The sequence below is a fragment of the Carcharodon carcharias genome, chromosome 13 (genome assembly GCF_017639515.1).
Source record: "Carcharodon carcharias isolate sCarCar2 chromosome 13, sCarCar2.pri, whole genome shotgun sequence".
NCBI lineage: Eukaryota > Metazoa > Chordata > Chondrichthyes > Lamniformes > Lamnidae > Carcharodon > Carcharodon carcharias.
This window is the reverse complement of record NC_054479.1, coordinates 132,713,749-132,739,595: the sequence shown is the minus strand read 5'-3', so window position 1 is coordinate 132,739,595 and position 25,847 is coordinate 132,713,749. Positions and strand designations below refer to the sequence as shown.

The 25,847-nt window shown below is 41.3% G+C and overlaps 1 protein-coding gene across 3 annotated transcripts in view; it reads left to right on the top strand.

The window, feature by feature from the left end:
* Positions 1-477: 477 nt before the first annotated feature.
* Positions 478-25,847, top strand: part of mkln1 (muskelin 1, intracellular mediator containing kelch motifs) — a 150,374-nt gene continuing 125,004 nt past the window's right edge. For all 3 annotated transcript variants that reach the window (XR_005944728.1, XM_041202257.1, XM_041202256.1), the window contains exon 1: positions 478-586. Coding sequence is in view for 2 of the 3 variants with exons in the window: in XM_041202257.1 (XP_041058191.1) it covers positions 504-586 (83 nt within the window). In the remaining variant the exon portion in view is untranslated. The remainder of the gene's footprint in view (positions 587-25,847) is intronic.

The window sequence follows — 25,847 nt, the reverse complement described above, 5'->3', positions numbered from 1 at the left end:
TTTGGGTTGTATTGGTTGAGATTGAGTATTTGTATGTGTGTGTGTGGGTTTGGGTATATGTATTGGTTGAAGTTGAGTATTTGTATGTATGTGTGGGTTTGGGTTGTATTGGTTGAGATTGAGTATTTGTATGTGTGTGTGTGGGTTTGGGTATATGTATTGGTTGAAGTTGAGTATTTGTATGTATGTGTGGGTCTGGGTTGTATTGGTTGAGATTGAGTATTTGTATGTGTGTGTGTGGGTTTGGGTATATGTATTGGTTGAAGTTGAGTATTTGTATGTATGTGTGGGTTTGGGTTGTATTGGTTGAGATTGAGTATTTGTATGTGTGTGTGTGGGTTTGGGTATATGTATTGGTTGAAGTTGAATGCACTATTTGTGTTCGCGCGCGCGCGCGCGCAGTCGGTCTCCCCCTCCCCACCCCCGCCCCTTCTCCCCGGGTCACGTGCTGCGGAGCCGGAGGGGGGGGCCGCCGCCGCCGCCGCTGCTGCAGCTGTTGTAAGATGGCGGCCGTGTTAGCGGAGAGCAGGGCGCTGACTTACTGCGTTTATAAATGGTCCAGTTACTCCTCTATTTACGTCCCGGAGTAAGTAGTTGGTGTTTTTTTTTTAGAAATATGTTTGCCTTGCGTTTTTCGGGGCCCCCCTCCCTCGTTGGCTAAATGGCCCTTTGTTGTTTGCCGGTCGCTTCCATCGGGGGCCCCGGCTGGGCCGGTGAAGCCTCGGGCTCGCCTAAAGCCACGGCGGGCTCTGAGTTTCAGCCGCACCGGGCTGCAAGGAGTTGGTGGTGGGGTGGGGGTAGGGTAGGGGAGTTTGCAGGAGCGACTTTGGGTTATATACGTTTCCAGATGTTGTAATTTCAGACTATAAAAACGGTTTCTAATTTCATTTGTTTTGAACGCAAAGTTGCATGTGTAGCCTCTGTTTGGGGGAGGGCTGGTGTGGTGCGATCTGCCTGTATTTTTGTCCCTAACCCTCAGATGTATTAAAACACTCCCCCTCCCCCACACCCCCCCCCAAAAAAAAAAGAAGCCATAAAGTTTTAATTATTTGGCAATTCCTGCACTTTTTTTTTGTGTGTGCCAGCCATAGAGTTGAATGGAGCTGGAAATTTCTGCCTCGCTTCCCTCCTCCAGTTTCATACAGATGCTTCTGTAATGGTACCTGATGAAATGCATTTATTTAGCAATGATTCACTGTAGTCATTCTGGCAAACTTACTTTTTTAAAAAAAAAAATCTAATGCTCTATGTGTCATGCGTCTTGAAACATGCGAAAGTGCAGCCGTGTTTCGGCAGGTGGTTAGGAACTTGTGTGTTTATTGTCATTTCAACAGAGAAGGGGGTTTGCATGTGACTCTGAAATTGTTAACTTCTCTTTTGCCAGTGTGCAGGTAGTTACTCTGAATTTGAGCATTTGCTTTGGTTTAAAAAATGCTGTTTTCTAACATCCATTAGGATTGTAGCTAATATTTATAAAAAAAACAGGTTCCAGTTTCGCGAGTAATCATAGTTACTTCAGTTAATTAGATGCGTACTATCGCTCCTTTCGATGGATGTTGCAAAACAGTTTTTTTCCAAAGACAAATGTTGGAATTGATATGATTGTTGACATATGGTCTTTGCAATGTGCCAAGTACCTGCAAATAGTACAAGCCACTTCAAATATTTGGGAATGCTGGATACACAGCTTCTTAAAATAAATAAAGCCAGTGCATTGCTGTCAGGTACAATTTTTAAAATGTGGGGAATGATTGTTTCATTAATATGAATAAAAATTGAACTTAAGTTAGTTCACATCTCTTGGTTGGTGTGATTGCTGTAAACATTTTTATGTTTTTTCAGTGGCTTATTGCAGTATTAGTTTTGGAAAGCAGTCTGATCACCAAGTTGAATACATTGGCTGTTAAACACTCAGGAATTGAAGTCTTCAATGTAGCAGCTACAGGCTACATAGCAACTTCTAACTGTTCTACAACTGTCTTGGTTGTAGTAGGTACCCCTTTTTACCTGGGTCCTTCAAATCCACTGGCAAGAAAGATGGTCCATCCATATGCATCCTCTCTCAAGCTGACTTGCCCAGCATCAAGGTGCGAAATGCTCGAAACCTGCTCTACTGGCATATGCCTGACACCAAATTCTTGAAGCAGTTAGCTCTACTCTGAACTCAGACATGACAGGACACTCTCAGGAGGACAGTGGAAATGCTTTAGGGATGCCCTCAAAGCATCCCTGAAGAGGTCAGACATCCTGGTTTGAGAGTGCCCAAAACGGAGAAGGCTCATTCAGGAAGGCATGGGACACATCGAGAGACTTTGTCGGGAACATGCAGAGGTAAAGTCAAGGCGTTGGAGTGAGCACCCAAACCTCCAAACACCCCACCTATCCAAAGCTTCAAGAGCCATCTCCCCCAAATGTGGCAGTCTGCAGGCTCCTCATTGGACTTATCAATCGTTTCAGAACCATGAAGCTAGAGCGGAAGCAAGTCATCCTTGAAGCCAAAGGTTTGCCTAAGAAGAGACCTGGGTTCACTTTTTTCTGTGTAGAAATTGTATATTCTGAGCAGCTTTGTGAGTTCTTATTCAAGTAACTATATTAATTCTGAAGAAAGACTTGCATTTATATAGTGCCTTTCACAACCTCAGGGCATCCCAAAGTGCTTTACAACCAATAAAGCACTTTTTAAGTGTTGTAATATAAGGAATGTGACATCCAATTTGCATATAGCAAGCTCCCACAAACACTGATATAGAAATGACCAAGTATTCTATTTTTTGTGAAATTGATTTGAGGGATGAATGGTGGTCGGTGCAATGAAAATAACTCCCCTTGCTCTTAAAATATTTCACAGCATTATTTTCATGTCTACCTATGGCAGCAGCTGGACCTTGGTTTAATGTGTCATCTGAAAGATGACATCTCGAACAGTGCAGCATACTCCAGTACTGTGCTGCTGCACACAAACCTAGGCTGATACATGAGCCTCTGGAGTGGGGCTTGAATCCATGATATTTTGACTCAGGAGAGTGCTGCTGCCTGAATCGTCGTTGACAGGCTTCTGTGATAGTCAATGATTCATCCAGAAGATAAACCATTCAGAATGGTGTGGTTCTAAAAGAAACTAGATGCTGCAGATATGTTTTTGGTTGCTTGGTTATTAGATTTACACCAGTAAGTGTATGAGGGGCAAGACAGGATAATATTGCTGTTAATTTTCTGTTGATGAGGTACCATTTACAATTCTAGGCTCTCTGAGATGATGCATATTTCCAGCATTTTGTTCTCTGCTGTTATTATTATTTTAGGCTAAGATAATTGGATTTGAAATTTATACAGCTGTTAGAGAAAGCAATAAATTATATACTTGTACCTAATGCCTTGTTGGAATCATTCCACATTTGCCATTAAATAATTGTTAATAAAAGCTTGCATTTATGTGGGTCCTTAAGTCAAAAATGCCCGAAAATGGTTCACACCCAATATATTGGTGGAGCAGTCACTATTGAAGTGGTAGTCATTTTGCTTTCTGACAAAGTGATCTGTCTAACTTTTGTGTAGGTTGAGAGAAGTTGCTTCACTGTTAAGTGAAATAATACCATGGGATTTTTGCTGCCACACTATCATTGAAATAGGTGCTTACATAAATGTGTAATGTTGAAAGTAAACATTTCCAGCCATACCTGTTTCAAATTGGTGGTATTTCTTAGGTGTAAGTAAATGTTACAGAAACATCTTCCCAGATGATGCTGTAGGATGAGGTGATTTGTTATTTGATTTATACCAGAGTCATTATGTGGTGCCCCTTCGCTCAACATCAAGAGAATATCTACAAAATAAATCCTCAATGTGCTACAAAACTGGCAACAAACAAATGCAGAGTGGTATGTCCAATATTAATTTCTTAAAAGACAAGTATGCAAACTAATTAAATTCAATAGAAGAAAAACCTCAAGTTTTTAGTCTCGCACGAAAAATTTGTATGATTGCACATTATCTTGATTCCCTGATAATAAGACCCAGAGTACAGAACTTGAGTAGTGCTGAAAAAGAGACATGTCTGTCTCTTCAGCAATACTCAGGCTCTGTGCTACCAAACAACTATTTGTATACTTGAGACAGAAGGCCCAGAGTGCAGAATGTCACCAAGGTCTTTTTACCAGCCTCCTAACTCCTGCAGGTCTGGCAGCATCTGTAACTCTTTCGAGTACAAACCCGTTTCCATCTGTTTCAGATGAAGTTGCATTGTTTCATAGTTTGCCATTGTGAGATTTGAACTCTTGATCTTAGGGTTACAAACCCAGTACCATAACCACTTGGCTATTTAGGCCAAGCCTAACCCGTTTCCATCTGTTTCCAGATGAAGTTACATTGTTTCATAGTTTGCCATTGTGAGATTTGAACTCTTGATACTCTTTTTGAGTAAACCTGTTTCCATCTGTTTCAGATGAAGTTACATTGTTTCATAGTTTGCCATTGTGAGATTTGAACTCTTGATCTTAGGGTTACAAACCCAGTACCATAACCACTTGGCTATTTAGGCCAAGCTAAAACTGCAAGTTTTTGAAGACTTAACTGCAAGATTTTTTTTTTGACAGCAAGTGTAACTCTTTCGAGTACAAACCCATTTCCATCTGTTTCAGATGAAGTTACATTGTTTCATAGTTTGCCATTGTGAGATTTGAACTCTTGATACTCTTTTGAGTAAACCTGTTTCCATCTGTTTCAGATGAAGTTACATTGTTTCATAGTTTGCCATTGTGAGATTTGAACTCTTGATAATCTTTTAAATCTTTTAAATAAGATGTAACTCTTTTGAGTACAAACCCATTTCCATCTGTTTCAGATGAAGTTACATTGTTTCATAGTTTACCATTGTGAGATTTGAACTCTTGATCTTAGGGTTACAAACCCAGTACCATAACCACTTGGCTATTTAGGCCAAGCCAAAGGTGGTGGAAGCTGAGTCTGAATATTTTTAACTCTTTCGAGTACAAACCCATTTCCATCTGTTTCAGATGAAGTTACATTGTTTCATAGTTTGCCATTGTGAGATTTGAACTCTTGATCTTAGGGTTACAAACCCAGTACCATAACCACTTGGCTATTTAGGCCAAGCTAAAACTGCAAGTTTTTGAAGACTTAACTGCAAGATTTTTTTTTTGACAGCAAGTGTAACTCTTTCGAGTACAAACCCATTTCCATCTGTTTCAGATGAAGTTACATTGTTTCATAGTTTGCCATTGTGAGATTTGAACTCTTGATCTGGGGGTTACAAACCCAGTACCATAACCACTTGGCTATTTAGGCCAAGCTTAGAATGTCACCAAGCATGCAGAGTAAAAGATGTGACAACAACAACCATAATCAGATTAGATTTTCAAAACCTGTGGCTTGTTGGAGGAAGGGAAGACTTCAGGTGATATACTCCAATAAAATATTCCACAGTTGTAAGATACTGGAAAAGAATTTTGGCTGGGAGAATACAGTGTATCTTGATTTCACAACTGTTACAATGAGTAAGAGCTTTTACATCATTTATTTAGGATGCTTTGAAGCTCCTTGTCACCAACAATTTTTTTTTAGAAGTGACAGTTGTGCATAGTAAAGTATTGCAAACACTAGATATAATGTATAACCAAGGATGGTCACTGGGAGAGATCATTGCTTCCCTTCAGGCAATACATGTGGAGTTTTCTACTGAACTGAACAGGCAGATCGGAGTCTCTTTTAATATATCACATGAAAGATAACATCATAATGCAGATTTCCCCAAGTGCAGTTTGAAAAGTCAGCCTAGTTTTTACGCTTGGCTTTTGGCATGAGGCTTGAGCTCTCAAACGAATGATTCAACCTAAAACAAAAACAGAATTACCTGGAAAAACTCAGCAGGTCTGGCAGCATCGGCGGAGAAGAAAAGAGTTGACGTTTCAAGTCCTCATGACCCTTCAACAGAACCTCAGTTCTGTTGAAGGGTCATGAGGACTCGAAACGTCAACTCTTTCCTTCTCCGCCGATGCTGCCAGACCTGCTGAGTTTTTCCAGGTAATTCTGTTTTTGTTTTGGATTTCCAACATCCTCAGTTTTTTGTTTTTATCTCTGTGAATGATTCAACCTGTTGACTCTTAAGGCTGGACGACACAGTTGAAGGTTAGAGGATGTAAGGGAAGTATCTGGAGCTAGAATATCAATAGTTCTGATGAAATGGAGAAAATTAAGTCATAAAGGGGAAACTATTTAATGTTGAGCTTTTGTTTGTAGCTTGTCGTACTTGGGCTTCGTGTCAACGGTCAAATTGTGGGGACTTGGACAGTCCTGCTTTCTGATATACTTCCCTGTGAGACGAGAGGAGAGAAATCCTACCAGCTGACACAAATGTCTGGGTGTGGAGTGGGGGTCAAGAGTGTCTTGGTTAATTTGTAAGTGGGAGGTTGACAATGCAATAAGTCACTCCACCCAACTACCTTTTGATTTTCAACAATAACCTGACCTTAAGTGCTAAAACTAGCAAAACAGAAAATGCTGGAGGTACTTTGATCAGACAGCATCTGTGAAGAATGAAACAAGTTAACATTTCAGATCATCAGAACTGCAAAATGTTACAGATGTAACAGGTTTTAAGCAATTACAGAGAAAGGGAACTTGGGGGAGGGGAGGAAAGAACATGAGAAGATTTGTGACAGTGTAGAAGGCAAGATTGATCACATGACAAAAGGGATGATGGTGAAAATGGTGCCTTTAACATTGGAAAGCATCTCAAGGCAGACCACAGGAGCATAACAGCCTAACATTTTCCCCGCAAGGTAGTTTAAGTTTTTACTTGGAGCACATCTTTTGACCTAAGTAAATGGAATGCTAAAACAAAAGCAAAAATAACTGGATAAACTCAGCAAGTCTGACAGCATCTGTGGAGAGGAACACGGTTAATGTTGTGAGTCCAGATGACTCTTCATCAGAACTAAAGAAATATAGAAATGTGGTGAAATATAATCTGTTAGAGGGAGGTGGGACAGGTAGAGCTGGATAGAGGGCCAATGACAGGTGGAGGCAAAGAAGAGATTGCCAAAGATGTCGTGAACAAAAGGACAAAGGGGTGTTGATGGTGGTGATATTACCTGAGGAATGTGCTAATGGTGACATTAAGTTTAGAGAGCAGGACAAGTGGCAGATGGCCCTAGTGGGGGGTGGGGGGTGGGGGGGGGGGGAATGAAATGGGGTGAGAAAAGAAAAATATATTTAAAAAATATATAAATTATTGGAAAAAGGGGGATCGGTATGAGGTTGGAGGAGAGAATTCATGATCTGAAGTTGTTGAACTCAATGTTAAGTCTGGAAGGCTGTAGAGTGCCTAGTCGGAAGATGAGGTGCTGTTCCTGCAGTTTGCGTTGGGCTTCACTGGAGCATTGCGGCAGGCCAAGGACAGACATGTGAGCATGAGAGCAGGGTGGTGTGTTGAAATGGCAAGCGCCAGGGAGTTCTGGGTCATACTTGTGGACAGACTGAAGGTGTTCCGCAAAGCGGTCACTCAGTCTGTTTTTGGCCTCTCCAATGTAGAGGGAACCGCATTGAGAGCAGTGAATGCAGTAGACTAAATTGAGGGAAGTGCAAGTGAAGTGTTGCTTCACTTGAAAAGAGTGTTTGGGCCCTTGGACAATGAGGAGGGGGGAAGTAAAAGGGCAGGTGTAGCACCTGCGGTTGCATGGGAAGGTGCAGTGGGAGGGGGTTGAGGTGTGGGCGGTGATGGAGGAGTAGACCAGGATGTCGCGGAGGGAACAATCCCTGCGGAATGCCGTCGGGGGTGGGGTGAAGGGAAGATGTGTTTGGTGGTGGCATCATGCTGGAGTTGGTGGAAATGGCGGAGGATGATCCTTTGAATGCAGAGGCTGTTGGGGTGATAAGTGAGGACAAGGGAAACCCTATCATGGTTCTGGGAGGGCGGATGTGCGGGAGATGGGAGATTGAGGGCCCTGTCAATCACCGTGGGTGGAAAACCTCGGTTAAGGAAGAAGGAAGACATGAGAACAGATGCGACGGAGGCGAGGGAACTGAGAGAATGGGATGGTGTCCCTTCTGGAAATGGGGTGTGAGGAGCTGTAGTCAAGGTAGCCGTGGGAGTCGGTAGGCTTGTAATGAATGTTGATGGACAGTCTATCACCAGAAATTGAGACAGAGAGGTCAAGGAAGGGAAGTGTCAGTGATGGACCATGTGAAAATGATGGAGGGGTGGATAATTGGAAGCAAAATTAATAAATTTTTCCAGGTCCAGACAAGAGCATGAAGTGGCACCGAAGCAGTCATTGATGTACCGGAGAAAGTTGTGGGAGGGTGCCTGAGTAGGACTGGAACAAGGAATGTTCTACATACCCCATAAAGAGACAGGCATAACTGGGGCCCATACGGGTACCCATTGCCACACCTTTTATTTGGAGGAAGTGGGATGAGTTTAAGGAGAAATTGTTCAGTGAGAGAACAAGTTCAGCCAGACGGAGGAGAGTAGTGGTGGATGGGGATTGTTCGGGCCTCTGTTCGAGGAAGAAGCAGAGAGCCATCAGACCATCCCGGTGGGGGATGGAGGTGTAGAGGGATTGGACATCCATGGTGAAGAGGAGGTAGTTGGGGCCAGGGAACTGGGAATTGTTGATATGATGTAGGGCGTCAGAGGAGCCGCGGATGTAGGTGGGAAGAGACTGAACAAGGGGAGAGAATGGAGTCAAGATAGCAAGAAATGAGTTCCGTGGGGCAGGAACAGGCTGACACGATTGGTCTACCGGGACAGTCCTGTTTGTGGATTTTGGGTAGGAGGTAGAAGCGGGCCGTCCGAGGTTGGGAGACCATGAGGTTGGAAGCTGTGAAGGGAAGATCTCCAGAGGAGATGAGGTCAGTGACAGTCCTGGAAACAATGTTCAATGGTGGGGTCACGGTCCAGGGGGAGGTAGGAGGAAGTGTCTGTGAGTTGATGCTCAGCCTCTGCGGGGTAGAGGTCAGTGTGCCAGACAATAACAGCACCACCCTTGTCAGCAGGTTTGATGACCAGTGGTGGGGTCATGGTCCAGGGGGAGGTAGGAGGAAGTGTCTGCGAATTGAATGCTAAGTTCTTTCATCCTCTATTTTCTCAGAGGTTATATGAAGTAATGGTTAACTCTTCCAATGTTGTGCTTCAAACTGGCAATACTAGACGGATGAGCAAGCTTGTCCTAAGGCAAATAAATCTGAAGTTGTCACAAGCTGTGAATGCACCATTCAGTGCTGCTTCCTTGTTTCCTACTTTGCATTCTTCAGCTGTAATAGGCTTCTAGGAATAGTGTGAGTGCTATATAAGTGGTTCAAAATAGGACGTATTTCCGTATTAAGTTAATGTAGTTTAATGTAATTGTCTTTGGAAAGGTCTTTTCCCTACAAATACAGGAATATGAAACTATGTGCACATAGTGAGTGAATTACTTGAGGCTGACAAATTTTTATCCTGTTCCTCTAGTTGAAATAATTGGTACTGGCCTAGTAATTATCAGCTCAAGTTTGAAATATCAAATGTTTAGCTGTATTGGGTGAACTTGCGATGACCTTTTGGCTGTAATGGCAGATACACAAGAAAGTGTTCAGATTTGTTTTTTGGCGTTTGTGTGTGTAGATGATGAGGAAGACTGAGAGGTCTTGTTGCTCGAGGATATGTTTCCTCTGTGCGAGATTTGAACTGAACTTCTGAGGTGAAAGGACGAGGGTGGTGGGAATCTAGAACTCACTGCCTGGAAGGGTGACAGAGGCAGAGACCCTCATAACATTTGAGAAGTATTTGGATGTGTACTTGCAATGCCATGGCATACAAGACTATGGGCCTAGTGCTGAAAAATGGGATTAGAATAGTTAGGTACTTGTTTGACCAGCACATACTCGATGGGCCGAAGGGCCTTTTTCTGTGCTGTAGACCTCTATGACTCTGACTTATTCCAAGTTTTTCAGTTGTGCACCACAGGTTCATGTAATTTACCTCCATAGGATGGTAATTGTTAAGTGCTCAGAATCTAGTATGTAAAACTCTTAATTATTTTCTCTGAACTTTCCATTTTGTGTTGGTTTTTTGAAGTTGAGTTGACTGACTCCCATCATCCTCTATTCCTGTCACTATAGCCAAGTGGTTGTACCTAGGGTTGCTAACAATACATTGCAAGATTGTTCTATGTGAAGATGCCTGGTTGACCTCATGTTAATTCGTCCATTGAGAAATGTTGCAGATTTCTCCATTTCAGCACCCAGTTATTCCTTAGATTCCCAGATTTTTGAGAAGATTTTGCTTTTCTTCCTGTAGTTCATTCCGTAGGTTGAACACCGAAGAAAAATTTCCTTATCAGTCCTGATTTTACCTTTTGGCCTGAATCTATCCCTTGCTTTGCCTCTTACAATTCAAATTACATAATAATTGGGATTTACCTTTTTATATTCTTTCCCCATGTACATTTCATACACAGTACATTTCTCTGCCAATGCTTCACCCACTTAACATTTTATCAAACTCAATCTGTAATTTCTGAACTGTTTTCTGATTTTTGTTTTTAGTTTTGTGTTATAAGCAAATGTGACTGCTTGATGAGTTTCTGAATCCAAGTCACTTGCATAAATTTGATACAGTCGTGATCCTAAATACTAGCCATTTGATTTGTTTCTGGCCTTCAATATGACTTCTCCAATGAAATCTTGTTTTCTTTGTTAATCCATTCCCAGGGTTAGATTAAATCCTTAAAGTTTTACATTTAACTAATAGGACTTTGTGTGGAATTTTGTCAAGTTCTTTTACAAATCCAGACACACCATGTTGTAAGATTTTCCACAATCCACTTGGGCTGTCATTTTCTCAAAAGTTGGTGAGGCAGGATCATCCTTTTCTGAATCTATCCTGTCCACTAAGTTACACTTGTAATCCAACACTTTTCTCTGGATTGATTATTTTACATGGAATGGAAATAATTCTAATGAACTTTTAATGAACATGAACTATTTTGATCATGTGCTATTTCTCCAGTGTTTAATGGCTCAGATGATTTCTCAGTGCCTGACAGATCTCCTCCCCCACCCTGCCAAGTGTCTACCACTCTTGGATGCATACCATGCAGAACTGGATACTTTAGGCTTTGCATTTCATTTCGTTTATCATGAAGTAATTGGTTTGCCTAGATTATGTCTGTTTGCTCATTATATGCTAGTTTTGTGCAGTTCTGATATTCAGTTTTAAATGTGTGACATTGTGAAATTGCAAATTAGTCACTTTAATTTGGCCAGATTGAAATTGTCCACATAATTGCCTAGGTATTCTCATCTTGTGAATAGATGGCAGTTTTTTTAAAAAAAAGTTATATTTGGCTGCACAATGCAAATAGGTTTGCCTTTTCTTAATGTGTACAAGAAGTGAGTTTGATTTTTACAGTTTAGTTGTGAAATTTATGGCTTTTACTAGTGTTTAATGGAAGAACAAAATGAAGTAAAACCATAGAAAATTACCTTGATTTGCTCAGCCTAGCAATGAGTAAATAAAATAAATCCGTGTTTACATTTAGAAATGATTCACTAAATTCCATTCTGGTGAGAATAACCTGATCAGCATGACTTCCTCCTTACCCGCTTGACTTTATAGTGACCATTGCAAAGTCAATATTATTTTACATTCTGATTTGTTTTCGTCCTCCGGGAAACTAGAACCTGAGAATTTATACTAACTAGGTGGATTATTCTTTTTATTTGCCATGAATTAATAAAGATTAATTTATGTTCTCAACCAGTCAAGATACCTGTAACTCTGCTAAAGGTCTGTAATGATCCAACAGTAAAGATGCATCAGTGTTAGCCTCTTTAATTCATTGCTGTCTAGTTATAAAAGTTCATATCTTTAAAACCCCAAAGTTTTTTTTTGTTAATAATGGAAAGGAGCTCTCAATTTCTCAGATATCCAAACGCTCTGAGGAAAACAGAGCAAAGCGCAGAGTAAAGCTCCATTCAGCCCCCATCTCAGAACAGTACTCCCTACTGCGGCTAAGCAACATTTGGTGGCCATTTCCCACATCAGCCATCCTCTGGCCTGTAGGAATCAGACTGCCGATCTGCATTTTATATAGATCCCATGACTGAACTCGCACCAAGTCCCATTCACCTATCACTCAGTGCTCACAGGTCGACAATGGTTCCGTGTCAAGTAAGCTCTTGGTTTTAAAATTCTCATCACTGTTTGCAAATCACTCCACGGTCTCACTTCTATCTCTGCAATCTCCTCCAGCCCCGCAATCCAATGAAATATCTGCATTCATCTAATTCTTGCCTCTTGAGCACCCAAATATATACCTTCAGTTGCCAAGGCCCAAAGCTTTGGACTGCCCTCCCTGTACCTGCTCGTCTCTACATCACTTTCCCCCTTTGACACTGCTTAATACCTACCTCTTTGACTAGGCTTTTGGTCAATTGTCCAAATATCTCCTTATGTGGCTTGGTGTCCTCTTTTATAATGCATCTGTAAAGTGCCTTGGAATGTCTTATATTTATACAGCACCTTTAATGCACTAAGTTGTCAACATAGTAGAATGGCTCAAAGCACATCACAGGGGCGTTATCAAACAAAACAAAAAACAAAATTGGACACCAAGCCCCATTGGGAGACATTGGAGCAAGATGTCCAAACACTTGGCCAAAGCAGCATCTTGGATGAGCAAGTTGTCCTGTGATCAGAAGCTGAGAAAACTGAGTCTATATTTCCTGCAGTTTAGAAGAACGAGTGGCAATCTCTAAAACATACAAAAATCTGAAAGGGCCTGGTAGGGTAGATGCTGATTGTTTTCGCTGTCGGGGAATCTAAAATATAGGGGCAGAGTCTCAGGTTAAGGAGCCAATCATTTAGGACTTCAGATCAGGAGAAATTTCTTCACTCAAAGGGTTGTCAATCTTTGGAATTCTCTACCCCAGAGGGTTGTGGATGATCCATTGTTGAATACATTTAAAACTGGATTGGACAGAGTTTTGGTGTCTCAGTGAATCAAGAGATATGGGGAGTGGACAGGAAAGTGCAGTTGGAGTTGAAGTTCAAGATCAACTATGATTGTATTGAATGGCAGAGCAGGCTTGGTGGGCCATATGGTCTACTTCTGCTCTTATTTCTTGTGTGTTCTCGTTAAAGGAGCACAGAAAGAAAAAGGGGTGGAGAAGCTAAGAGGGGGAATTCCAGGGCTTGGAGCCTTGACAGCTGAAGGCACAGTCAGGGTTGGGTAGTCAACAGTTTCATGGAATAGGATTGAGGGAGCAGGAGGTGGGTCGATGAGCATGATAAGCTCTGCATGAGAGGAGATCAGAGAGAAACTACAGCAAGCTGTTAGTTCAGGGCTGGGGCAGGGGGGAAACCTCAGAGAAAATTTGGCCTGGTATGCTAGGGGAAAAGAGGAAAAGTGGAAAGAGGCAGCTGATTTTAAGGTGTCAACCTTAGTGGCAAAGATCTCCATGAGGGTGGAGGAGACTGGACAGAGGGGTTTCAGAAAATGGTGCACAGTACAGACAAGAAGCCGGGGCAATGTTGATGTTCCAGCATCATCCTGGAATAATTAGCAGTGTTGGTAGATAAGAGCAAAAAGGTTCACTCCACTGATTCCTGAGATGAAGAGGTTATCTTATGAGGAAAGGTTGGGCAAGTTGGGCCTATATATGTTGAAGTTGAGAAGAATAAGAGGTGGCCTTATGGAAACATAAGATTCTGCGGGGACTTGACAGGGTGAATGCTGAAAGGGTACTTGCCCTTTGGGAGAGACTCAAACAAGGGGACACAGTTTAAAAATAAAGGGTCTCCTATTTACCGCAGAGATGAGAAATTAGTTCTCTCAGAAGGTGATTAGTCCATTGAATTCTCTTCCCCAGTGAGTGTTGGAAGCAGGGTCACTAAATATTTTTAAGGCTAGTTGGATAGGTTCTCAGTTAACAAGAGAGTCAAAGGGTATGGGGGTACGACAGGAAAATAGAGTTGAGGCTACAATCAGATCAGCCAGAATCTTATCAAATGGCGGAGCAGGCTTAAGAATCCAAATGGTCTACTCATGCTCCTAATTTGTATATATGTTCATAAAACCCATATGGTCCAGCCAGGTCTGTGAGTGAATGCTTAAACCAATCAACCACCATAACCATGGGTAGGGTGCTGTTTCGTATTCAGTCAAAATTGGGTTGACAATGCCCAAATACGTGTTACCCAAGATGCTTACAGCCAGATGAGACCTTCACCCCATCTGACTGCTTGGATCTGAATCAGTTCCCTGTGTTACAAGTTCAGGGTCTAAGCTACTGCACCAAGTTACCAAGCATATATTTTTAAAAAAATGCATCAACAAATCGCAATCAGGTTAAACACAAGGCTATTGATGTCCTAGCCAACTGGTGCACTCTAATGTCATAACTTGAATAATCACTCATGGCTGTCTGGTTTAAACACCAGACTAGGGGCTCAAACAAAACTTTGCCAAAAAGTAGCATAGGTCGATGAAAAGCCTCTGATTTAAAGAAGCCATAAAATTGTTTGTATATAAGTTATATAAAAAGGACAAGATTTTATATCTCTGAGCTGTTTAAATGCGCACTACAGAGCATCAGCAGCCAGGTATCATTTTCTAAATGTAAAAGGTCATGAAATTCAAAAAGGACATGAAGCTAATAATTAAATGTGCAAGAATAACCAAGTTACCTGGGCTTCCAGTACTGGATTGCCAGGGGTTGGGATGGTCGGGACTGGGGGCACCTTATCTACAGGTGGGAGTTTGAACACCCTTGGCTAAGACTAACTCAAGAAATCTGCACCTGTAATTGGGCAAGTTATTTTTCTTTCCCTATTTATATATAAAAAAACAGTCAAAATACATCTAAAGATCATTCCTTAGTGTTATGATGTGGCAGGTGATATATGACAGGTGGTCCAAATCCACAAGGGAAACTTGGCCACGCTATCACAACAATTTTGCAATTTGTATTTATTACCAGAAGGTTTGTGCACTGAATTCAGGAGTAATGAGTCGACTAATCACTTGATAGACTTTAAGGATTAAATTAAAACATTAAAAGAAAATAATTTTAACACAAGAATAGCTACTTGATATTATACCAAATCCCAAAATTCGTAATTAACCTGACTCCCAACACACACCCCCTTTAAGGCAACAGTCCAAAATAGATTTTAAATTTAAATAGGCAATCCAGCAACTACAACACCCACTTGACAGTGGAATTCCAAAGGCTTTTTTAACACAGCTTTAGTTACTGGAGCAGCACTTCAACTTCAGAGTGGCTACAGGCTTTAACCCAAGTCTGTTTCAAACAGTGTATCTTTCCAGATTTCACACGGCCACACTGCCTCATAGCCTTTAATCCTTCTTTATAAATCTTCTTCTCTCTCTTTAATGTGTAAAATCCTATTGTTCCACATATCTTTGGAAATGTACTTTTCCCATAATATAAAAATCTTTCATATCCTTATTATGGTCAGCTCTTTTGGGAAAAATAAACTTATTGTTTTGCCTCACTAATCCTGTTAGTTGTAAACGTTACACCATCCCTTTGAAAATCAAACAACTCCTTCATTTATCTAAAAATGCAAATTTCATTCACAGCCTGTGGAACCCCCCCTCCTAGCTTATCCATCTCCATTTCAAGTCTGCTTTACACCTAGCTCTTTTGATAATTTCAATCTTGTAGTCTATGCATCTCTGGTCTAATTAAATTGGTCATGCAGAGAGAACCATCCACACACTCACCCATAAGCCTACAACAATATGATGAAAAATATGGTAGTTTCTTGACATTACTTCCTCCAACCTCACACACTTCCAAGATCTCTGCACTCTTCCAGTTATGGCCTCTGTGCATCCTTGACTTTAATAGCTCAACCAGTGCTAACTGAGCCTTCATCTGACTAGGCCCTTGCTCAGGAATTTGCTCTCTAAACCTCTCCACCTTCCTATTTCTCTCCTCCTTGAAGTGCACTCCTTAAAACCAAACTCTTTGACTAAGCCTTTTTGATCAGCTGTCCTAATAGACTCTTACGTGGCTACGTCAAATTGTGTTTAATAACGCTCCTGTGAAGTGCCTTGGGGTGTTATATGTTAAAGGCACTATTCAAATGTAAGTTGTTTTTCATACTTTATACAGTACATAGTCTTTGCAGTGCTTATGGATATAATATACTATTCCTGATGAGCATGATCAGTATTGAGTCAACCCACCTCTGAGCTGACCCTACATGAGTATCTAAAGCTGAACCAGTTTGATAAATATAACTCAAAGACCCCTAAGGAACAAATTCCTCATCCTAAACAGCAAGTTTATGCTATTTCGTCAGGCCTTCATTTGCTATATACCCATACTGAGAAACTATGCAAACAGACACACACACAACACTAAGAATCAAATCCTAAACACTCACTTCAAAGTCAGTTATTTCCATCACTTGTGTCCATCAAGTGTGCTTTATTTTCCTTCGCTTTTTAAGGTTTCCAGCAGCATATTATAGCGTTATATTCATTTAAAGAAGCAATACCCAAGCACTTCAAAACACAGAGGTCATATTCTGAATTGCAATTATAGTTGCGCAATTCAGAAGATTTTTTTTATAAATTGCACAGTGGGAATTGTTTATTTGTTCCAGTATTCTTATTTTCAACCTTTTCCACATTTTAAACTATCAGAATTGTGGTTCAGAAATGCAGTTTTCATTTAAAACACATTACTCATTGCTATTGAAGTTGATTAAACTTTATTGTCATTGATATAATGCCACAGACAGCACAACCATGCCTGTGTCCAAATAAAGAGTGGACTTGAAAGTTTGGGTGGACGTAGCCGTTAAGCTGAATGTTTAACGTAAAAGTAGCAGCAACACATTTGCGAGATAAGTAGGAGAATTAACGGGAGTTGGAGACAAAGTGAAAACAAGCATGAGGGAAGAGGTTCTGGATGGGGGTGGGGGGGGTGGGGGCGGTGTGGGAAGATTTAAAACAAACAATACCAGTAAATTCATGGATGAAAAGGATAGGATTAACAGTGAAGTTTATTCTTTTAAATCTATATTCTCAACCTTGGGTAATATTTTATTTTGTATTTTTGAACACTGCTTGCTTTATTCATCCTTTGCGAGTCAAAGATAAAACTCAACCCTGGACCTTGAACTGAAGCTTCTCATTAAGATAGCTCATTGAGGCCAAGGAAATTTCGTGAAGCATTGATTTGTAAATGCTTCTATTTAAGAATTAGATTTAACTTTTGCTGAACCATTTCAGGAAGTACTTAAATGCCAATCAGCAGACTGACAATTTGCACTCAAATCATCTCTTTGAAATCAGTTCATATAATTACTAGCTGGGAAATTTCATGCAAATCATGTATCGCTTTACCTTCAAAGGTTCCTACACAAATCCAACAAATATTTTATTGAAGGAGAAGTAAGGCAGGTAATCTCTTAACGTTGGGGATGGTTTGCTTCTGTTGGCTTGTAATGAGTTCAGGTTAGCCTGTTAAATAGATCTGATCTTTTTCCTCATTGTCTGCACATGTAAGTGTAGCCTTCACACACTGTTACATATGTGCTGAAACTGAAGGCAGTTTCTTAACTGAGCAGGCATCTCAAGGGCAATTAGGGATGGACAATAAATGCTGGCCCAGCCAGCGAAGCCCACATCCCATGAATGGATATTAAAAAAACCTCTGGTTTCTGATCAGTTAAAAACAGTAATATTGCCAAAATTATTATAAAGGCAAGTGGAGCCTAAATTTTGAGCTAATTTAGCTCATGGTTGCTATTGCAAACTTGTATTTAAGTAGTCTTTGGGAGGATATCCCAAGGTGCTTCATCGCTGAAGAAAGGATAAATGTTAAATTTTACTAGAGTGTGGAGCGGTACCTGAATGTTTGGTTGAAAAGTTGGATTTTAAGGAGACTTTTAAAGTCAATGAGAGAAGTTGAAATTCAGAAGAAATTTAGTGAAGAACAGGGTCGCAGAGAATTGGACCAAGATGTCTGTTGACTCTGACAATGGTGGAGAGGGAGGCTAGCAGCACTAGCAAATCCACCCGCAAGGATGTTAGTCCCGCTCTGGTTCAGATGTAGATCGTCCTGCTTGTAAAAGTCCCACCTTCCCCAGAAACGGTCCCAGTGACCTAGGAATCTAAAACCCTCTCTCCTGCACCAATTCTTAAGCCATGAATTCATCTGTGCTATTCACCTATTTATGAGCTCGCTAGCACTTGGCAGTGGGAGTAAACCTGAGAGGTCTTGCTTTTTAGTCTGCTGCTTAACTCCCTGAATTTTTGATGCAAGACCTCATCCCTCTTTCTACCTATGTCATTGGTGCCAACCTGTACCATGACCTTTGCCTTATCATCCTCCCTCTTCAAGATGCCCTGCAGTTGTTCAGTGACATCCCGGACCCTGGCACCAGGGAGACAACATACCATCCTGGAGTCACGTTGACAGCCACAGTAGCGCCTTTCTGTTCCCCTGACTATAGAATCCCCTATTACTATTGCTCTTCCTCTCCTTCTGTACAGACAGGCTGCTTGTGGTGCCAGAAGCTTGGCTCTGTCTGCGCTCCCTGGAGGAACCAGTGTCCTCATCAGCCTCCAAAATGTAATACTATTTTGTGAGTGGGACCCCAGGGGACTCCTGAACTACCTGCCTGGTGGTCACCCATTCCCTTCCTTCCTCATGTCCCTTCAGCTGCGGTGTAACCACCTCTCTAAACGTGCTATCCACGATGCCCTCAGACTCGCGGATGCTTCACAGCCGCAGTTCCACCTCTGAAACCCGAGCTTCCAGGAGCTGCAGCTGGACACACTTCCTGCCCACATGCTGGTCCCAGGCACTGGAAATGTCCCTGGCTTCCCACATGGAGCACACCATGGCTTTGAGCTCTCCTGCCATGACTTATCCCTTTAAATTAAACCTTTTAAATCAATTACTCTAGGGCCCTGATCCTCGCTACTATAGCATATATAAACTATAAACCACAAAAGACCTTAATCTATAAGGGATTAAAGTAGTAAATACTTACCTGACCTTACCCACTACTTACCAGTCATTCCATTCCCTTGTAGCCTCTCCTGCTGCAGCAGGGCAAGATCACACTCTGAAGACTTAAGAAGTTGGATAACAAGGAAAAAATGCACAGAGCACCTCTTCCCACTGTGCACCAAATTGCCAATAGCCACACTCACTCTGGCTGTGTCTCTGTCAGGATGAGCTCTCTCCCCTGTTCATGTGCAAGCCTGAGTCAGAGGACTCGGGTGCCCATGAAAGCATGTACGGCATTCATTTAAAAACAAAAAAACTCAGCAAAGAAGATCCGTTGTAGCTTGCTAAGAAAGTATTGGCTTAAAAGAAAATGTTTATGCTATGAAGAATTCTAGTAAGCCTGAAGGTTGGGAGTGTTTTATAAATCACGAAAAAGTTGTTTAAAAAAAAGGGAAGAAAATATAATGACAGTAAATGAACCAGAAATATAAAAATAGATTGTAAGGACATATATGAAAAGGAGAGCAGCTAAAGTAAACATTGGTCCCTTAGAGGCAGAGACAGGAGAAATAATTATCATTGGGAAATGAGGAAATAGCAGAGACATTGAACAGATATTTTTTGTGTGCTTTCACAGTAGACAACACAAATTATGTACCAGAAATGGATGTAATAGTCAGGAACTTAATTTCAGCAGAGGAGAAACTTAAATGATTAAAATGCGTGCAGAATATTTGGGCTGGATCTGGCCCGTTGCACTTCTTCATTTGGCCTGCGGGGAGATTTCAAAATCCACCCTGCTTCTGGTGTACTGCACTCTGGGCCAGCTGCCACCATGTCTTGATGCCTAGGCCTTGGCCACAGTCACCAGAGCCTATGCTGTGGGGAGAGAGCGAGGCCTAAGATCCGGGAGCAGGAGCATAGGGCAGGGACGGGAAACCGCAGGTGGTGAAGTGCGAGTAATCTGGGGCGGGGGAGAAAGGGAACAGGACACTTGGCTTCGTCGGTGGCATCCCCCCCGATCCATTGGTGTCCCAGGACAGAGGCTCAGCCCCTGCAGGCTGAGCAAGAGGCCCAGGTGCAGCCTCAGGCTGGGTGTTGGCCAGAGCCCTTGAGTTATTGCCCTAGGCTAGTTTGGGGGTGAGATGGAGATGGAGAGAGAATGGGAAAGGAAAGCAAGCTAAAAGTTGAGAGCTGAATTTCAGGAGTACTGTGATTGAGACACAGAAGCTGCGTTATTCATTAAAGCTGTGGGTGAGTTGAATGCTTCTGTCTTCTCTCCCAAAAACCAACTTACTTTATTTATTTATGTGTGTCTGCCTGGTGATGTGCGAGTGGCTTGTGATCTGAAAAAGGGTCCCAACCCCAGATGAAAATCGGATACTTCCTGGTTGCAGAGATAGTGGATGCACTGCTTATGATTTTCTCAAATTCCCTAGATTCTGCAGTGACCCTAAAGTATTGGAAGTTAGCAAATGGAGCAATGCTATTCAAGAATGGAGGAAGAGAGAGAGAAAATGGGCAACTACAGGCCAGTTAGCCTGCCATTAATCATCAGGAAAAAGTCAGAAGCTATTTTTAAGAAAGTCTTAAACTGCACCTGGAAAAGCATAGTGTGATTAGAACAAGTCAACATGGTTTTATGAAAGGAAAATCCTGTTTGACAAATTTAATTGAGGATGTAATTAGTAGGGTAGATAAAGGGGAACCAGTAGATGTAGTATACTTAAGACCATAAGACATAGGAGCAGAAGCTAGGCCATTCGGCCCATCGAGTCTGCTCCGCCATTCAATCATGGCTGATACTTGTTTATCTGCTGACTTTTGATGAGATATGAGGTAGAGAGTTGGCTGGAGTGTTTCTCAGGGTCGCACAGCCAAGTGAGACTTACCGATCTCCCACACGAGGAATGGCCTGTGCTGATGAACCATACCGGAGCTTGAGTCAGTGATGCCTTTCCAGTGAGGTTTTAATTGGTTTTGTAGTCATCATCAGACTTTTAATTTCAGGTTCTAATTGGGTTCAAATTTCACCACCTGCCATGGTGGGACTTGAACCTGTGTTGCCAGGACATTACCCTACGTCTCTGGATTACTAGTCCAGTGACAGTACTACTATGGCTGGCTGAGTGGGCAGGAACATGCCAGAGACGTGTCAAGAAGAGAAGCTAGATTTGAAATGTTAGGTAAATAGGTAAACACGGTTGAAGCTTTAGAATGTGAGGTGTAAAGGGAAAATTTGCATTTTCAGATAAACCAGAGTAATTTGAATTTCAAAAGAGGTGGTGAAATGTTACACTTAGCCAGGAGAAGCCAAACTCTGTGTTTATTTTTCCCAAAGCTCACTGATAAAATTGGTACTATGAATGATTTATTATTAGAAAAGTAGAGTCGAAAAGACATATTAGGACAATGGGATTTACATTAAAAAGGGAGAAACCTGTATAAAAGAGATGAGGTTATGTGTAAGAGGAAGGCATTCTAAGATCTAACAAGTGTGAAAAGCCTCTAAGCCTCAAGTTGCTGTCTACACAAACTGAAGTGAAGAAAACACGCTTTGAATTTGACTGTTCAGGGTATTGTGTTACTTCCATAAAATCAAAAAACTGCGGATGCTGGAAATCCAAAACAAAAACAGTACTACCTAGAAAAACTCAGCAGGTCTGGCAGCATCGGTGGAGAAGAAAAGTCAACTCTTTTCTTCTCCGCCGATGCTGCCAGACCTGCTGAGTTTTTCCAGGTAATTCTGTTTTTGCATTGTGTTACTTTACCTGGGTCTTTTTAAAATCCATGTTTTACTGTTGCCTTAATAGACATGTAACTAGTTAGGTTAACTAGGGGAGCTAGGAGTTATCATGGCAGTAATTTGTAAATCCATGTGTGTGCTTAAAATTATTTTTTAAATTAATAAAGGTTTAATTTAGTTTTGTAAGAAATCTGTAAGACTTGGTCTTATTACTACTGAATTCAAGGCACGCATTTCAAAATAAATACGATTTGTAAAATAGTTGTTTCAAGTTTTCCTCTGGGATTTGAACAACTTGGCATTTATCATCTGCTGTGCCATAATGTATCAGCCTTGTCAATGGGTTGTTTTCAAGGTCATAACTTAAGTATATGAGAAAAAACCTTTTGATACTTCTTTGTTCTGCACAGTACTGTATGACATGCTTTATCCTTGGCACCACATGATTCTCTAATTTCTTGCTGAAAAGTTTTATGCATTCCTCAAAAACTCCATAATACTTGGCCACTTTTGCATCCCATGTATACATCTAGGCTTGTGTTTCTTGGCATAATGTTTTCAGTGCGCCAAGCTGTATAACAACCATAACAAAAACAAAAATACCTGGAACCCTGGTATTTTTGTTTTTGTTTTGGATTTCCAGCATCCGCAGTTTTTTGCTTTTATCTTAGTGTATAACAACCATCGTGCTTTATACTGAATTTGATTTCCACTTTCTCAATTTAATAAGAACATGAGAAATAGGAGCAGGAGTAACCAATATACCCCCTGCAGCATGCTCTGCCAGTCACTGAGATTGTGGCTGATCCTCTGCCTCGACTCACTTTCCCAGCTGAGCCCCATATTCCTTGATGCCCTTTGGAGCCCAAAACGTTAGCCATCTCAACTTGAATATACTCATTAACTGAGCATGCGCAGTCCTCTAGGGTACAGAATTCTAGAGTTTCACAAATCTTCTTCTGGGTGAAGAAATTTCTCCTCATCTCATTCCAATCCAATCTTTTAACTAATCTTTCCAACTAGGTATCCATTTTATCTTTTTGAAAGCTGCAATTTTAGTTATTTCTTTGTGCATATTTGAAGCCCAAGGTACTTTAAACAATGTAGTAGCTTTGCAGCTTTATGTGTTGAACTGTTTATGATTTCTGTTTCTTAGCTGTTACCATCCTTCAGCCAGAAGCAGAGGAAGATTTTGCTTCACCTCTACCAGAAGGGCTTCAATTGCTTTTCAGTGGCTGTGCCCCAATTGATCTAATTTTAACCCCTTGTCTGTTAATTGGATAAAAATCTAAATATTTAGCTAAACAAATATATATCTTGAGCTAGAAACAGATAAGGGAGGCCTGACAGAAACTTTCACTTAAACAGTAATAGCTCTGGCATAACTCAAGAAAGCTGTTGAAATGGGCATGATAAATGGGTTCAAAACACATTTGAATTTTTTGGAGCAATAAAGGGACTGAGGGATATTGAGGATGTGTATGGAATGGATTAGATTAGCCTGAGGCAGTGGTTTTCAAACTTTTTTGTCTGTAGATCCCTTAGGTAGACCAAAAGAGGCTACGGACCACCCGTTTTTGCAAAAAAACTAATCAATGAATGGAACGAATGGCTGTGCCTTTGATACACCAAATGATGTTTGGTTCCAAGCTGTAAAGCTTTAGTCTCATGCCAGGTTCCATGTTCAGCTGGTTGCTTCTCGTTTGTTTTCAGCCCCCACAATCGCTGGAAATCTGTTATCTCAGTTGTACTTTGTACCAATGTCATAAATTTTGCTTATAAAACTATTGTTGCTTGTGCTTCTGATGACGCATGCAGGAGTCAGTCTGGTTCTGTGACGTCACTTCAGTGGTGGGGATGAGGGTTTTGGTCTGTTAAGGTCGTTTGGCCTCAGCTATGGTGTTGCACGGCAGTGATTTTGCTGACCACCTGGAGGACCCTCTCAGACCGCCAGTGGCCCATGGACTCCACTTTTGAGATCCACTGGTGTAAGGGAGGTACTTGATCCACCTCTTGGCTTTTTCCCTTATTTATTAGTAATGTAAGAAAAATGCTCCCAGTGCCAAGAGTCCCTATTTTACATACATTGATGGTAAAGCCAAGAAGCTGATAACGCTCAGTGGGATTTCTCCAGGTCGACTTCACCATTTAGCACTGAAAATCACAGAAAAACTAGGGTTTGGGAGTTAATCAGTTATTTTGAAATAACAAGTAGTTATTCAGTACTTTTAAAAATTAAATACGATTAACTGGCAATATGATTGAAAATAGAATATATTTTGTTCCTGGGGATAATATTTCTCCTCAAAAGTATATTTAGTTGCCTCTGCCTTTACAATGAAGTCAATTTATAAATGAGCAGTGGTACGTTTATGTTGCATGAAGTTGTACTGCTTAAACCAGATGTGCTGTAAAATTGTAAGTTAATTCTGTCGAGGTTGCACTGCATTGAATATACCTTACACTGTTGCTGTCAGGCTTGTATAGTAAGTGCTTCAAGTGTAATTTCAGGTACTCGTGCTACTGTGGGCTGAAAGTATATCTGAGTAATACACGGTGAATGTTTTGCCACTGTACAACTTTGAGTGCTAGAATAACTTAAAATCTATTCATGACTCGATCCTGCTGCCAGCAAGAAGCTGACCTGACCCTGCTCTCAGACAGCACCTGCCTTGAACCTGCTGGCAGCCAAGTTACTGGCAAATTAGCTGCAAGATCAGCTATTTCAATATCAGCTGATCCTGTGGGCAGCAGCTTGTCCTGTTGGAAATTGGAGATGTGACTTTTGGTGGAATTAGCTCCTGCCGACATGATCATCTGGTGCTGGAATGAAAAGATGATCTTTCAGCTAGCATCAGAGAAAGCTTGGCTGGCACATTGGGTCCCATTTTGCTCGAGAGTAGGTTGCTGCTTTTTGGTATTTTTTTTTTCAGCTTTTCATTCGATCAGTTACCAGTATGTCCAGTTCTGTGTATGTACCAAGAGAAAATTGTGTGTAAACTTGACTGATCAGTGACGTCTAAAATGTGACCTGTGCCTTGTGCAATCGTCAGCATCTTTCAGCAGTTTTTGCCTGGCTCTGGCATTTATGTCACCTAAATGAAGCTTGCATTATTCTTGCTGATCACTCTTTTCAAATAACATTTGCAGAGCAGCTCTGTTGACAGTAATCTTGAGAGTTGACTGCAATGGTTTGGGGGCACATTGCACAATGTGCATTGCGGTGTTCTGCTATCTCAGATGAAATTTTGAAACCCCTGATTGAAGTACTGCCTGAAATCTTTTGTGTTAGTGTAGTTCATAACCAATAAAATAAAAAGTTTTGGTCCTAAATCCAATAGCAATCAACGGAATAAGTCATGAGCTAAGTATGAAGGTTGCAGACATGAGGATTTAATGGTTAGTGCTGCAGCACAGTGACTAAAAGCCACCTTCCCATCCTGTACTAAATGTAATTTGCAGGTTGAATTTTTAAAAAGTTGATTATTGTCTTTGATGTAATTTAATTGAGCCAATCGGGCATTAACTGATTTGTCAAAAAACCCTTATTCTTAATAACAGATTTGTAAAACTAGAGACAGTATGTCTGACGACTAGGCGCAGTTAATATCGTCCAGCAAAAGCTTGGTTGACTGTATGTGGCATCAAGGAGCTGTGCAAAATTGAAGTCAGTGGGAATTAGGGGAAAGCGCTTCACAGGTTGGAGTCATACCTAGCACAAAGAAAGGTGTTTGTGGTTGTTGGACGTCCGGCATCTCAGGAAATTGCTGCCAGAGTTCCTCAGGGTAATGCCCAAGGCACAGCTATTCTTCATCAAATAATTTCCCTCCAGCATTAGGTCAGAAATTAGGAATTTTGCTGATGTTCCCACAGTGTTTTGTACCTTTGGACATGGGCAGTATTCATGCCTGGGCTGATAAGCAGCAAATAGCATTCGTGCCAGCCAAGTGCTAGGCAATGACCATCTCCAACAAGAGAGAATCTAACCATCTCCCCATGACATTCAATGGCATTACCATTGCTGAATCTCCCACCGTCAATATCTTGGGAGTTGCCATTGACCAGAAACTGAGCTGGATCAGCCATATAAATACTGTGG